Here is a 14,726-nt window from a genome sequence, read left to right on the forward strand (position 1 = left end):
CATGTCCCCTACCTTGGCAGGTGGATTCTTAACCAGTGTGCCACCAGGGAAGCCCAGCAATAAGGTATTTTTAATTAAGTTATGTAAAAAAAATTTTTAAGACAACACTGTTGCACACAATAGACTACAGTATAGTGTAAACATAACTTTTATATGCACTGGAAAACCAAAAAAATCCCTGCAACTCTCTTTATTGCAATATTTGCTCTGTTATAGTGGTCTGGAACCAAATCCACAGTATCTCTGAGGAATGCCTCTACATGATTTTCTTTTTTGTATTAATGTGACTTACATTAATACATTTCGTAATATTGCATAATTGTATTTTTAGCTTCATCTTAGTACTGGTTTAGTAATCCTTAATATGCTACTATATTTTATTTTCTAATATCAGTTAGGATTTTTGCAACTATGTTCAAAAGTGAGATTTATCTGTAGAGTTCCTTTTAGGGGTATCTTTTATCAAATTTTGGTCTTAGATTTTGCCAAGTTTAAAAATGAATTGGGAAAAAAAATGAATTGAAAAGCTTATCTTTTCATGTTCTGAAATAAGTTAAATAAAGAAGTGTTTATTCTTGAAAATGCAAAAAAATTCACCCAAAAGTTATTTGGGCCAAAGTCTTTGGGAAAGTGTTTCCTTCCAGTGTTTCAATTCCTTCCAAGGCAGGAGTCCAGCCAGTTCCTCACCTTTTCTCTAGAGGTGAGACCACTTTCCCCAAAAACAGTCTTTCACAGTTACTAGCTCAAAGTTGCACTTGGTATGCTGTTAAAAACGAATAACAATAAAAACCCTCCTCATCTATCATTATTTTACTCCTTAAATTTGTATATTTCTATATTTGTGCTTACATCATTTTTATTCTTGCTTAGACTTGCTAAAATTTTTTCTATTTTATTGGCATTTTTGAAGAACCAGCTCTTAGATGTATTTATTATCCTAGTATGAGTTTTCTTTTAACCAATTTTTTAAAATTAATTAACCTATTTATTTATTGGCTGTGTTGGGTCTTCTTTGCTGTACACGGGCTTTCTCTAGTTGTGGTGAGCGGGGGCTACTCTTCATTGTGGTGCACAGGCTTCTCATTGTAGTGGCTTCTCTTGTTGTGGAGCACGGACCCTAGGCGCATGGCCTTCAGTAGTTGCGGCACATGGGCTCAATAGTTGTGGCTCACGGGCTCTAGGCACAGGCTCAATAGTTGTGGTGCACAGGCTTAGTTTCTCTGTGGCATGTGGCATCTTCGCAGAGCAGGGCTCGAACCCGTGTCCCCTGCATTGGCAGGTGGATTCTTTACCACTGCGCCACCTAGGAAGTCCCAATATTTTTTTTTTAGCATTTCCTTTCTCTTGCTTTCCTGAGATTTATCTCGTTAAATTTTTTTCTCCCTAGTTTCTTTAACCACATGCCTAATTTGTTAACCTAGTTTCTTATTTTATAACATAAAGCATCTAAGGCTATGTATTTTCCTCTGATTATAGCTTCAGCCTTCTCATATTTGTTTTTATGTGTACATTGTCATTGTTACTAATTCCTATGTAGTTTTTGCGAGAGTTTTTCGATTTCCAGTACTTTGTTTTGGGTTTTTCCCTATGTCTTGTTAGTGACGAGTTTTGCATTGTAGCTCAAAGAATTTTATCTGTAAAGCTTCTGTTTTTTTTTTTTTAATAAATTAAAGCTTTCTTTGTGGCTTACTCTAGGGTTGAATTTTGTAAGAGTTTTAAAAGAGCATATGTTCTCTTATAGGTATATATATAATATGTGGGTGTGTTTTATGCATATTATCCAAATCCTTTATGTTTAGAAAATATATATTCCCTACTTGTTACTCTCAGAGTTTTATAAAACATGACATTCAGATCCTCTGTTTTTTTCTAATATGATCTGTCAATAACATAAAAAGATGAGTTAAAGTCTACTTGATTGCAGTCTGTCAGTTTTTTCTTTGATTTTTCATGGATCGTGCTTTATATAATATTGTGTTATGAAATTAGGACATTAAGACTTATAACTGGACTGCAGCAGCCTTTATCTTTTCCTGGGCCCCATCCCTCATCCTCTGTCTTAAATTCTAGCGTCTCAACAACACTGCCCCTCTCTTTCTCTCCATTTGTATCCATTCCTCCCCACTCCATTTTCTTTGCACCATCTGTGACTTTCTATTTTTATTTATTTATTTATTTATTTATTTATTGGCTGCATTGGGTCTTCCTTGCTGCTCATGGGCTTTCTCTAGGTGCAGTGAGTGGGGGCTGCTCTTCATTGCAGTGCGCAGGCTTCTTGTTGCAATGGCTTCTCTTGTTGTGGAGCACAGGCTCTAGGCACGAAGGCTCCAGTAGTTGTAGCACTCAGGCTCAGTAGTTGTGCCTCACAAGCTCTAGAACACAGGCTCAGCAGTTATGGTGCATGGGCTTAGTTGCTCCACAGCATGTGGGATCTTCCCACACCAGGGATCAAACCCGTGTCCCCTGCATTGGCAGGTGGATTCTTAACCACTGGGTCACCAGGGAGGTCCTGTGACTTTCTATTTAAAGTGTGACTCTTATAAACTTCATTGAGATGGGTTTCATTTTTTGACCCAATTTAGGAAAGTTTGTCTTTACAGTAGAATTTTAACCATTCACCTTTATTGTCACAATTGATCTATGTGATATTTCTGGCTTTTGATTTTATGCTTCAGTTCTTTTCCCTTCATTTTATGTATTTTACTTTATTTCTCAGGTTTCTTTGCTTTTAATTCATTTTTATTCATTTCTCTATTGTTTGCAGAAATTCCTTGCAGAATATTTTTAGGAGTGGTGTGTGGGTGGCATAGATCTGAGCCCATTTATAGCTGAGATTTTATCCTTTTTTTTACTCTTTATTTATTTTTAATTGAAGTATAGTTGATTTATGATATTGTGTTAATTTCTGCTGTACAGCCAAGTGACTCAGTTATACACATATATATATATATACATACACATTCTTTTTTATATTATTTTCTATTATGGTTTATCCCAGTATATTGAATATAGTTCCTTTAAACAGTAGGACCTTGTTTATCCATTCTATACGTAATAGTTTGCATCTACTTACCCCAAACGCCCAGTCCATCCCTCCCCCAATCCTCTCCCCCTTGGCAACCACAAGTCTCTTCTCTATGTTTGTGAATCTGTTTTCTGTTTCATAGATAAGTTTATTGGTGTTATATTTCAGATTCTGTATATAAGTGATATCATATATTTGTTTTTCTTCATCTGATTTACTTCACTTAATGTGATAATCTCTAGTTTCATCCATGTTGCTGCAAATGGCATTATTCCATTCTTTTTTGTGACTGAGTAATATTCCATTGTGTATATGCACCACATCTTCTTTATCCATTTATCTGTCAGTGGACATTTAGGTTGTTTCCGTGTCTTGGCTATTGTGAATAGTGCTGCTGTGAACATAGGCGTGCATGCATCTTTATTTGAATTAGAGTTTCGTCTGGATATGTGCCCAGAAGTGGGATTGCTGGATCATATGGTAATTCTGTTTTTAGTTTTCTGAGATGTTTATCCTTGTATCTGAAAGATAGGTTGGCTAGGGAGACATCCTTGGGTCATTTTATTTTCCTGTCTAAATTCTGAATTATTGTCTTATCTTCTGTCTACAATGTTGTGGAGAAAAAGATCTATTAGTGATCTATTGCTGTGTAATAAAGTACCCAAAACTAAGTGATTTAAAACAATAAGCATTTACTGTCTCGTGATTTATTTAGGTCAGGAATTCAGGAGAGGCTTCGCTGGGTAACACTAGCTCAGGGTCCCTCGTGAGGTGCAGTCAGGATATTGACCAAGGCCTCGGTCATCTGAAGTCTCGGCTGGGGTGGAGGGTCTGCCTCCAAGATGGCGCTCATGGCTATTGGCTGGAGGCCTAATCACCTCCCGTCATGAGCTTCTGCAAAGGCAGCTCGAGCATCTTCACGTTACGGCAGCTGGCTTCCCCCTTAGCAGGCAGTCCAAGAGAGGACCAGGCAGAAGCCACCATGCCTCTTATGACACTGTCGTGGAAGTCACACAGCATCACTTCCACGTTATCCTGTAGGTTATACCGACCAGTGACAATTCGGGGGTAGGAGGACTCTGTGCAGGCAAGAGTCATGCGGGGCCACCTTGGAGGCCGCCTACCACAGGCCAAAATGATTTTTCCCTTTGGGTGTTTTCTGTACTTTGTCGCTATTGTGTTTTTCCCCTGGGTAGATATTTTTAGAATTTTTCATTACATTTGAAAGTGAGATTTTCCACCAGTACACTTTATTATGTGGGCCTCTTTTAATATGTTGTGTGTGGGGGGGGGGGTGGAGTGTGTGTGGTGTGTGTGTGGTGGGTGTGTGTGTGTATGTGGTGTGTGTGGTGTGTGTATGTGGTGTGTGTGTGGTGTGGATGGTGTGGGTGTGGTGTGTGTGTGAGATGTATGTGGTGTGGGTGTGGTGTGGGTGTGATGTTTGTGGTGTGTATGTGGTGTGTGTGAGAGATGTGTGGTGTGTGTGTGGTGGGTGTGGGTGGTGTGTGGTGTGTGTGGGTGGTGTGTATGTGTGATGTTTGTGGTGTGTGGTGTGTGTGGTGTGTGTCGCATGTGAATGTGTATTGTGTGTGGTGTGTGTGGTGAGTGTCGTGTGTGAATGTGTATTGTGTGTGGTGTATGTGGGTGGTGTGTGTGTGGTGTGTGGTGTGTGTGTATGGTGTGTGTGTGGTGTGTGTGTGTGTGGGGTGTGTGTGTGGTGTGTGTGTGTGGTGTATGTGTGTGGTGTGTGTGTGTGATGTATGTGGTGTGTGTGGTGTGTGTGTGGTGTGTGTGGTGTGTGTGTGATGTGTGTGGTGTGTGTGTGTGTGATGTGTGTGGTGTGTGTGTGATGTGTGTGGTGTATGTGTGTGGTGTGTGTGTGGTGTGTGTGTGGTGTGTGTGATGTCTGTGGTGTGTGTGTGATGTGTGTGGTGTATGTGTGTGGTGTGTGTGTGATGTGTGTGGTGTATGTGTGTGGTGTGTGTGTGGTGTGTGTGTGGTGTGTGTGATGTCTGTGGTGTGTGGTATGTGTGGTGTGTGTAGCATGTGAATGTGTATTGTGTGGTGTATGTGTGTGGTGTGTGTGTGTGATGTGTGTGGTGTGTGTGTGGTGCATGTGTGTGACGTTTGTGCTGTGCAGTGTGTGTGTGGCACGTGAATGTGTTGTGTGTGGTGTGTGTGTGTGGTGTGTGTGTGGTGCGTGTATGTGACGTTTGTGCTGTGTGGTGTGTGTGTGGCATGTGAATGTGTGTTGTGTGTGGTGTGTGTGTGGTGTGTGTGTGTGATGTTTGTGGTGTGTGGTGTGTGGTGTGTGTGTGAGATGTGTGTGTGGTGTGTGGTGTGTGTGTGAGATGTGTGTGTGCTGTGTGTGTGTGATGTGTGTGATGTGTGTGTGTGATGTGTGTGGTGTGTGTGTGGTGTGTGGTATGTGTGGTGTGTGTGTAGCGTGTGAATGTGTATTGTGTGGTGTATGTGTGTGGTGTGGGGGTGTGTGATGTATGTGGTGTGTGTGGTGTGTGTGTGGTGTGTGTGGTGTGTGTGTGTGATGTGTGTGGTGTGTGTGTGTGAGATGTGTGTGGTGTGTGTGTGATGTGTGTGGTGTGTGATGTGTGTGGTGTATGTGTGGTGTGTGTGTGGTGTGTGTGATGTTTGTGGTGTGTGGTATGTGTGGTGTGTGTGTAGCATGTGAATGTGTATTGTGTGGGGTGTGTGTGTGTGTGTGACGTTTGTGCTGTGCAGTGTGTGTGTGGCACGTGAATGTGTTGTGTGTGGTGTGTTTGTGTGGTGTGTGTGTGGTGCGTGTGTGTGACGTTTGTGCTGTGTGGTGTGTGTGTGGCATGTGAATGTGTGTTGTGTGTGTGTGTGTGTGTTTGTGATGTGTGTGGTGTGTGGTGTGTTTGTGTGGTGTGTGTGTTGTGCGTGTGTGTGACGTGCTATGCGGTGTGTGTGTGGCATGTGAATGTGTTGTGTGTGGTGTGTGTGTGTGTGTGCTGTGTGGGTGGTGTGTGGTGTGTGTGATGTGTGGTATGTGTCACGTGTGTGCACATGGAGAACAGTGCCAAGCTGGGCTGGTCTCCCCTCGGTTCCCTCCTCCATCCCCTGTCCGCACGGTGCCCTCCCTGGGGTCTCTCCTCCACGGGGCGGCAGGCAGGGTGAGAGGCAGTGGAGGACTCGGCTGTGGCCCTGCCCAGCGCTCAGCCCTGCCCGGCCCCCGACCGAGGTCCCCGGTGGCCGTCGCCGCGGGTGGATGGCTCTGGACCCCTGGCTCTGGCTGAGGCAGCCCAATGCCCTCCTGACGCCAGGTTCCTCAGAGCCCCTGGGCTGCCCGTCACCCACCTGCTTAGTCCTCACCACAGTCGAGTGTTGCCCCCAGTCCTCCCTGCACCAGACCCCTCTCGGCCAGGAGCTCCCTCCTCTGGGCACATTCATCACCTCCTACAGGAAGCCCTCCTGGACGTCCTGACACTCCCATGTGGCTGGCTTTAATCTCAGCAACTGTCACCACGCTGCAGGGTCATGATTGTTACCTGCCTGTGGAGCTAACCATGATCTCATGCGGGGGGAGGCAGGACCATGTCCTGTTCACCCCAACTATGCCAGGAATAGCGACTCTCACCTTAAACCCAAGTGCAGTAACACCTGCTCCCCAAATTCACCTCCTCTCAAAAACGAGATTTCCACAGTGTTGAGGGGCATCACCAGGAAAACGGCACCGAAGCGCCCCTGACGCCTCTGCCTCCCCGCAAAGCTCTCCAGGTGCCTCCTGTTGTCCCCAGACGTGTGGGGGCCCAGGCTGCCAGCAGGGGTGCCGTCTGTTCCAGGGGCACCAAGTGAACCAGGTTGCAGGCTCCCCCCCGGCACAGCAGGACGACAAACCCCTTCCTCGCCTTTCCACAGAGAGTCCCCTTTCGCCTCACACTGGGTCCCCAGAGCCCAGCCAGCCCACCCACCCACACCTCAAGGTCCTCTCTCTGCATTTGTCCAGTCACAGGGCATGCCTGGGTGCAGAGGCCACAGCACCAGGGCAGCCCCAGGCCCCATGGAGACATGCCAGGGCTCAGTGCCCGCTCTGGAGAAGGGTCCCCTCCATCTGTGCAGCTGTCCCCGTGTCCCCCCGTGAAGCAGGACCCTGCAGCCACTGCCTGCCAGCCCTCCAGGCCTGTCTGCATGGGCCCTCACATTCCACTCCCCAGGCCGTCCGCCTCCCCAGTCAGCGTGGCACCCAGTACCAAGGCGCAGCCCACCCCAGCCTGGGCCCCTCCTCCCCGGGTCCCCCTCCTCCCAGTCACCCCCAGTGATCCCTCTGCCCTGCCTCCCCAGGACGGCCTCCCTCAGCAATGTCAGTCACTGGCTTTTCAGTTCCCAGAACACACCCAGGCTCCGCAGGGCAGAGAGGAGCCCTAAACATCCCACGCACAAGCACAACGGAGCCCAAAGCTTGCAGTCTCTGCCCCCAGTCAATGGGTGTGGCCCCACCTCGGGCGGGGGCGAGGGCGCCCCCCTGAGCCCAGGTGTCGGCTGACCGCCGCCTGTGCCGCCCCCACCATCCTTGGAGGAGGGCTGGGGACCGGTGGTGTGCGCGGTGGGGCTCTGTCTGCAGCGCCGCTCTTCCCTGCTCCAGGATGTCAGGGCGCACGGGTGCCGCCAAGATGCTCCGAGGACCCTGCTCCGCCCTCCTGCTCTGGGGGCTCCTGGGGGCCGTCCACGCTCAGCAGCAGGAGGTCGTCAGCCCCAGCCCCTCCGACAGGAACAGCTGCCCAGGTACCACGTGTGTGGGTGCGGCGGGGCCGGGCCGGGCCGGGGCGCGGGGAGGCCTGGCCGGCGGAGCACGGCCCCGGGCGCCGCAGTGACTCGTGCGCGTCCGCAGAGAAGGCCGACTGCCCGATCCACGTGTACTTCGTGCTGGACACGTCGGAGAGCGTCACCATGCAGTCGCCCACCGACAGCCTGCTCTACCACATGCAGCAGTTCGTGCTGCAGTTCATCAGCCAGCTGCAGGACGAGCTGTACCTGGACCAGGTGGCGTTGAGCTGGCGCTACGGCGGCCTGCACTTCTCCGACGTGGTGCAGGTGTTCAGCCCGCCGGGCAGCGACCGGGCCTCCTTCACCAAGAGCCTGCAGAGCATCAGCTCCTTCCGCCGCGGCACCTTCACCGACTGCATGCTGGGCAACATGACCCAGGAGGTGCGGCGGCACGTGGGCAAGGGGGCGGTCAACTTCGCGGTCATCATCACCGACGGCCACGTCACCGGCAGCCCGTGCGGGGGCATCAAGCTGCAGGCCGAGCGCGCCCGCGAGGAGGGCATCCGGCTCTTCGCGGTGCCACCCAACCTCAAGCTGAACGAGCAGGGCCTGCGGGACATCGCCAGCACGCCGCATGAGCTCTACCGGAACAACTACTCCACCATGCGGCCCGACTCCACCGAGATCGACCAGGACACCATCAACCGCATCATCAAGGTCATGGTGAGCCGCGGGCCGGGAGGCCACGCCCGCCTGCAGGCAGCAGGGAGGGGGGGTGTGGCCCAGAGCCCTGGGACCCACTCACCCGCCCGGCAGGGGACAGCCCGCTGCCCCGGGCCTCAGTTTACCCGCTGCGAGTGAGGCGACGGAAGAGCGTGGGCCCCGGGCGGGGTGCCCGCCCAGACTCCGAGCTGACCGCACCTCCAGCTCCCGGCTAAGCGGGGTTTCTCTCTGTGTCTTTTCCGCAGAAACACGAAGCCTACGGAGAGGTGAGAGCGTTTCCATCCCTGGCGGCCCTGGCGGGAGCTGCCCAGGACCTCTGAGCCAGCAGAGATGATCACCGCACCCCGCTCCCTGGGGGTCTGGGGAGGGGGGTGCTAGGACAGGGAGAGGGGGCGAGGGAGCGAGACCCCTCTGCTCCGCATGGGGCCCAGGACTCGAGTCTGCACGAAGGGCTCCTGGCCAAAACCAGGTTGCTGAAACTCAGGAGGCTGGCGCTAGGGTCATCTGCACGCCCAGAGGATGAGGGTGGAGGTCAAGCGTCGAGGTGGGCTGATGGGCTCCATCCTCCTGAGCCGGGCCGGGAGCAGAAGGCAGGTGGCCAGCTGGGTGCCCAGCACGGGACCTGCAGCTCTGGGCCCCTGTCCCTGTGCTTCCCCAGCACCAGATCACAGCCCGGTTTCCCACAGGCACACCCTTCCCCGGAGCAGCTGCTCAAAACCACAGCAATTCAATGTGCAAGCACAGTGGGGGCCGGCCGGCCAGCCACCATTTAATTCTTTCTGCCGGTCATTGCCTAACCCAGCCTTGATTTCCAAAACTTGACTAGAGCACTCTTGTGGACCCCTGCACCCGGCCCTCGTGAGCACAGGGGCCTCCTGGGCACCTCCCAAGTCTGCTCAGATGGCTCAGCGTCCAGTGGGCCACAGGCCACCCCCTCCCTCCCTCCCAGGAGTTGCGGCAATGGCCTCACGCACTACCTTGTGCTTCCTGTTTCAGTGCTACAAGGTGAGCTGTCTGGAGATCCCTGGGCCCCCGGGCCCCAAGGGCTACCGTGGACAGAAGGTAAGATGCCCAGACCACCCCTGGGGTCTGGGTCGCAGGAAAGCCCCCGACCTCTCTTGAACTCCAAATTTAGGGCCATTGCACCTCGGATGGACTCACCACTTCTCACCCTGGGGGAACTAAAATTCAGTTTTTATCAACTGCCTTTTATATGGCATTTTGAGAAAAATAGGAACACTTTTTAATTAAGATTTGCCCATAAAATACTCCTGTAAAGTAAAGAAGCATACCCAAGTGCCCAGGAAACGTGAGCTGCGTTACTGTTCATAATACAGTAATTCACGCAGGGCACCCACTCCTGGCACTTGTTAAGTAAGTAGGTTTTAAGTGGTTAGGTTGGCCCGGCATGTTCGTAACAGAGCTGTGTCAAATGAAATCCTTCCAAAATCACTGCCCGCGTAGCAGAAACGCCAGTGATTCATGTCAAAAATCGCAAAGAAGGGCAGGAAAGGAAAAGAAGCCTCCGAGGAGATGAGGCAGAGCATTTGAAGTCCTGTCGCAGAGAAAGTCCTCACTAAGTGGCGTCTTTCCCACTTCGGGAGAGAGGCGTCTCGTCTGCCAGGCCGCTGGCCACGCACGCCCGCTGCCTCCCTGCCTCGGTTTAGTCCTTTCTCTGTCGTCTGCTTTCAGGGCGCCAAGGGCAACATGGGCGAGCCCGGAGAGCCTGGACAGAAGGGGCGACAGGTGAGTGCCCTGCGCAGCCCGTCCGCGGTGCCCCCCCCCCCGCCCCCAGCAGGGGTCCCATGTCCTGCCCTTTGTTCTTCCACAGGGAGATCCAGGCATCGAAGGCCCCATCGGATTCCCCGGACCCAAGGCAAGTTGCCGCCGACCCTGCCCACGGGGCGGGGACGTGGGGACAAGCCAAGGGCTCCCTGGCTCCAGGCAGGGCAGCTGCCGGGGGTCAGGATGTGTCTGGCGTGGCCCCCCGCCCCCACCCCCAGGAAGCGAAGCGCTTCTGCATTTCCAGGGTCCTCCCTGCTGGCGCCTCTCCACCCGATCCCACCCCCCACCCCCACCCCCGCGCACCCCTCCACCCCCAGCCCCGCTCCTCTTCCCCCGGGCCTGCTGGGTCCAGTGGTAATGCTGCTTTTCTTTCCTTCCCACCTCAGGGTGTTCCTGGTTTCAAAGGAGAGAAGGTGAGGTTGGACTCTGGGAAGCCAGACCGCACACGGCCCCAACCCCCACAGCAGCGTCCGGCGGCAAGCCTGAGGTCCCTGCTGGGGTCCCTGTGGCCTTGCTTGTGGTCCGAGGGAGACTTGGGCCCTAAAGCAGTGGCGTCTGTGATGTGTTAGCAGCACTAACTGGCCTCATTTCCTCCTGCACAGGGCGAGTTTGGATCCGAAGGGCGGAAGGTGAGCGGACAGGAGGGCGGGGGCAGGGGTCCCCCCTTCCCACTGCTGGGAAGGAAGGACCGTCGGGGCTAACGGGGTTCCTCCTCCCCTCTCCTGCAGGGCGCCCCTGGCCTGGCGGGCAAGAATGGGACAGATGGACAGAAGGTAGAGTGCGCTTGGGCTGCATCCCTGGGCGGAAGGACCGTCACCCCCTCGAGACTCTCAGGTCCTTCTGGGGGCCAGGCCTCTGGGCCTCTCTGGCCGCTGTCCACAGCCCGTGGCTTGGGCAGCCCCTGTTGCACCTGCCCAGTGGACACAGAGCAAACGGGAACCTCGTAAGAGCAGGAGTGGACATTTGCTTCTGAAAAGCAGGGCCCGGCCTTGCAGGAATCTCCCAGCCTGGCCTGCAGACCCCAGGTCTGGCCTGACTGGTGGTTCACACAAGTGCACAGGTGCACACAAACATCACACACGCACACACACAAATGTCACAGGTGAGCACGCACCACGCATGCGTGCACACTCTCGGAGGAGGCGCTGCAGACGCCTATGCTCCCAGCCGCACCCCAGAGACTCTCTCGCGCCTCCGCTGGAAGTGCCACCCTGACAGCTATGGACACACACGTCCACGGCGGGGTGCCCGGTGCGCATAGACCTGGCACCGCTGACCTCTGTCGTCGGGGCTCTTGTCCCCTGAATCCCGGCCCTGATGCATCTTCTGCTCCCCTCTTCTCCTTCAGGGCAAGTTGGGGCGCATCGGACCTCCTGGCTGCAAGGGAGACCCTGGGAGTCGGGTGAGCACAGTGTGGCACGTTGCGTGGAACCCTGGCCCTGGGAGCTGCCGGGCGCCAGACGGGGGTGGGGGGGCAGCAGGAAGCTAGTAGCCAGTGACTGGGATCCTCCCTCCAGCCCCTCCCTCACCCGTCCCAGAACCCCACCAGGGTTCAGCCAGGGTTGACGAACGGCCTCAGGGTCTCCCGGGGCAGGTGGAGGGCAGCTGCTCCCAGAGTCCCGAGAGGCTGTCGTGCGAGCAGCGTGTCCGGTCGGCCCGCCCAGGCCAGGGGTACCGGCAGCCAGTCCAGCGATGGGGTGCTGGTCACCCTCCCCCAAGTCAGCTGGCCCTGACCTCATGGGGAAAATGCGAGCGCAGCTCTGGGCAGGAGCCCCAGCACAGCCCTCTCCCTTCTCGCAGGGCCCCGACGGTTACGTGGGGGAAGCCGGCAGCCCTGGGGAGCGAGGAGACCAAGGCTCCAAGGTAGGCAACCTGGCCCAGGCGGTGGCCGCCAGAGCAGACCAGGCCGCCACCTCCCCGGGGGCCTGCCCCGCAGAGAGGCCCTGTCTCTGCAGACCGGGCAGGGGCCCTGGGTGCCCACACACGGGGGCATACTCTGCGGACACGGGAGGGGAAGCCCCACCCCCAGCCCCGCTAGGGTCCTACCCCACTGCTGGCACCTGAAGAACGTGAGGCTGATTTCTCCAAACCCTTCCAGGGGGACGCTGGCCGCCCAGGACGCAGAGGGCCTCCGGGGGAAAGTGGGGCCAAAGGAAGCAAGGCAAGTGTCCCCGGCGGGCCCTGACTGCAGTGCTGCTGGCGGGGCTGCGCTCTCATGCCTGTGGTGTCCCACGGCGGGGGGTGGGCAGGCAGCTCAGCCTTGGGACCTGAGCGCCGCCCCGCCTCTCCACGCCCGCTGCCAGGTGGCCAGGGCGTACTGCACCTCGAGGGAAACGTGGTCCCCCGGAGACGGCGGGCTTGAGTCTGCCCGGCTACGGCTGCCCGCGCACATGACCAGGGCGTTGCCACGGCTGAGCTGTCTCCTCCCCGCAGGGCTATCAAGGCAACAATGGAGCCCCAGGAAGTCCCGGCCTGAAAGGAGCCAAGGGCGGGCCTGGGCCCCGAGGACCCAAAGGCGAACCCGTGAGTTCACCCACCACAGGCCCTGGGTCCCCACTGGGCCCGCCTGCCCTCCTGCAGGGCCGCCTCAGCGCGCCCCCACTCTGGGCCTCTCTGAGTCCAGCGTCCTCCGGCTTCTCCGGATGTACCTCCTCGTCCCCACGAAGCAGATGCCACGGAGGGCCACCAAGGAGTGGCCTGCGGGGCCCAGCCACGCCCCTGCCGGACACTCAGTGCCCGTGAAGTAGCCTCATGTCCCCAACTTGTTCCCCTGGCAGGATGGCCCAAGGGCTAAACCTAGACCCGGGCACACACTCTGTGGGTTCCACACAGTGACCCCACCCAGCCGCCCCGAGTGTCCCACCATGGGGTGGGGGGGGGGGAGCCCAGTGCCAGGGCGGATCCTCAGAGGGGACACATGGCAATCCAGAATGGAACGGAGGGACTTCACGGAGAGCTGGTCCAAGCTGGGTCCCAATCACATCACCTACACTCCCGGCCTTACAAGCTGAGCAGCCCACATCATTTTCTAACTCCTGGGACCAAACCACACCAGCAGAGGACAGGGTCTAAGCTGAGGCCCTCTGGAGGGGCCCCCAGACCCCACAACCAGAGTCCTTGTGGGGAGAACAGAGTGTGGGGTTCCAGGGTGGCCCCTCCCACACTCCTATTCTCTGCAGGGGCGCAGGGGAGACCCCGGAACCAAGGGCGGCCCAGGCAGCGATGGCCCCAAGGGCGAGAAGGTGAGTGTCCGCACGGGGAAGCCTCGAGTGCTGTCAGCCGTGTCTGTGTCTACACCAGAGTCTCACCGTGGTGCCAACGTGGCCCCCGTGACGCGGGATAACCAACACTCCCTCCACAGTCCACCTAGGAGACAAGAGGCGACCCCCGGGGCCTGACCGTCAAGGGGTGCTCCCTGCAGGGCCTGGGGAGCCACTCCCTGGGCAGGGCCAGTTCCCCGCATGCCATGCACAGCTGTGCAGGCTGCACACTGCTCCACTCCCCAGCATCTCCCCCGCGCACACGTGCTCCTGTAGCTGGCGCAGGAGCTCTTTGTCTTTGTGGCGAAATCCAAGGGTGGCCAGTTTCCTGTGAGATGGGGGTGAAGGGCTCAAAGGACGGCTTCCTCCTCTGGGACAGGAGGCCGCGTGGGCAGGCCTGCTGTTCTAGCGTCCCCTCCATGGTCTGGGGCCTCCTCCCTGGGAGCTAGTGATCCCCGCCCCTAACCTCCCCCACACTAACCTAGCCTCTCTTCTCACAGGGGGACCCCGGCCCTGAGGGGCCCCGGGGCCTGGCTGGAGAGGTTGGCAACAAAGGAGCCAAGGCAAGTGGGGCAGCGGGTGGACGGCCACAGAGGCCACATATCTCCTGGGGTGGCACCACGAGCATCCCCTGCCCCTCTCCTGCTCTCCACCCTGCAGACCCTGCTCAGCGGCCATTGTGGTCAGGGTGGAGGACCTCTTGGAGGGCAGCAGGGCCCCCCTGCCCTTGCCGACGTCCACAGTGAGTGACCACAGGGTCTCTGAAGCGCCTTCGTCCCTTTTCTTTCCAGGGAGACCGAGGTTTACCTGGACCCAGAGGTCCCCAGGGAACTATCGGAGAGCCGGGGAACCAGGTCAGTAGCAGGACTTCGGGGAGGGCCTGTGGCTCTGGGGCCCAGTCCCCTCGCTACCCTTTGACCTCATCGTCCCCTTTCCCCACCCTGCACTCCACCTGGGTCCTCCTGTCCTCAGGCAGGCAGGATACTGTTCCCACAGTAACCTTGGGCAGCAGGACAAGGGGCCAGAGGCCCCTGTGCACCTCACACCCTCATCCCGCCCGGAGGGGTCTGGCTTTACCAGCTGGGGGTGGACGAGGGGGAGGTGGTGTGGGGCCTGGGAGACGGGACGTGGCACTTGGAGAGGAGAGACCTTCAGGACACCCAGCCCTTCAGAGCAGCGGTGCTGCCTGG

At 55.7% G+C, this 14,726-nt stretch overlaps 1 protein-coding gene across 2 annotated transcripts in view; it reads left to right on the forward strand.

Moving 5' to 3' along the window:
• COL6A2 (collagen type VI alpha 2 chain) overlaps positions 1-14,726 on the forward strand; it is a 37,906-nt gene that overhangs the window by 13,574 nt on the left and 9,606 nt on the right. For both annotated transcript variants that reach the window (XM_057697023.1, XM_057697024.1), the window contains exons 2-17: positions 7,647-7,786; positions 7,893-8,491; positions 8,737-8,757; positions 9,488-9,553; positions 10,184-10,237; positions 10,323-10,367; positions 10,663-10,689; positions 10,879-10,905; positions 11,005-11,049; positions 11,625-11,678; positions 12,077-12,139; positions 12,375-12,437; positions 12,710-12,799; positions 13,456-13,518; positions 14,037-14,103; positions 14,332-14,390. In XM_057697023.1, coding sequence (XP_057553006.1) covers positions 7,648-7,786; positions 7,893-8,491; positions 8,737-8,757; positions 9,488-9,553; positions 10,184-10,237; positions 10,323-10,367; positions 10,663-10,689; positions 10,879-10,905; positions 11,005-11,049; positions 11,625-11,678; positions 12,077-12,139; positions 12,375-12,437; positions 12,710-12,799; positions 13,456-13,518; positions 14,037-14,103; positions 14,332-14,390 — 1,482 coding nt within the window. In that variant the 5' untranslated portion in view covers position 7,647. The remainder of the gene's footprint in view (positions 1-7,646; positions 7,787-7,892; positions 8,492-8,736; positions 8,758-9,487; positions 9,554-10,183; positions 10,238-10,322; positions 10,368-10,662; positions 10,690-10,878; positions 10,906-11,004; positions 11,050-11,624; positions 11,679-12,076; positions 12,140-12,374; positions 12,438-12,709; positions 12,800-13,455; positions 13,519-14,036; positions 14,104-14,331; positions 14,391-14,726) is intronic.

Source organism: Hippopotamus amphibius, chromosome 10, assembly GCF_030028045.1.
Source record: "Hippopotamus amphibius kiboko isolate mHipAmp2 chromosome 10, mHipAmp2.hap2, whole genome shotgun sequence".
In the NCBI taxonomy this organism is placed as follows: domain Eukaryota; kingdom Metazoa; phylum Chordata; class Mammalia; order Artiodactyla; family Hippopotamidae; genus Hippopotamus; species Hippopotamus amphibius.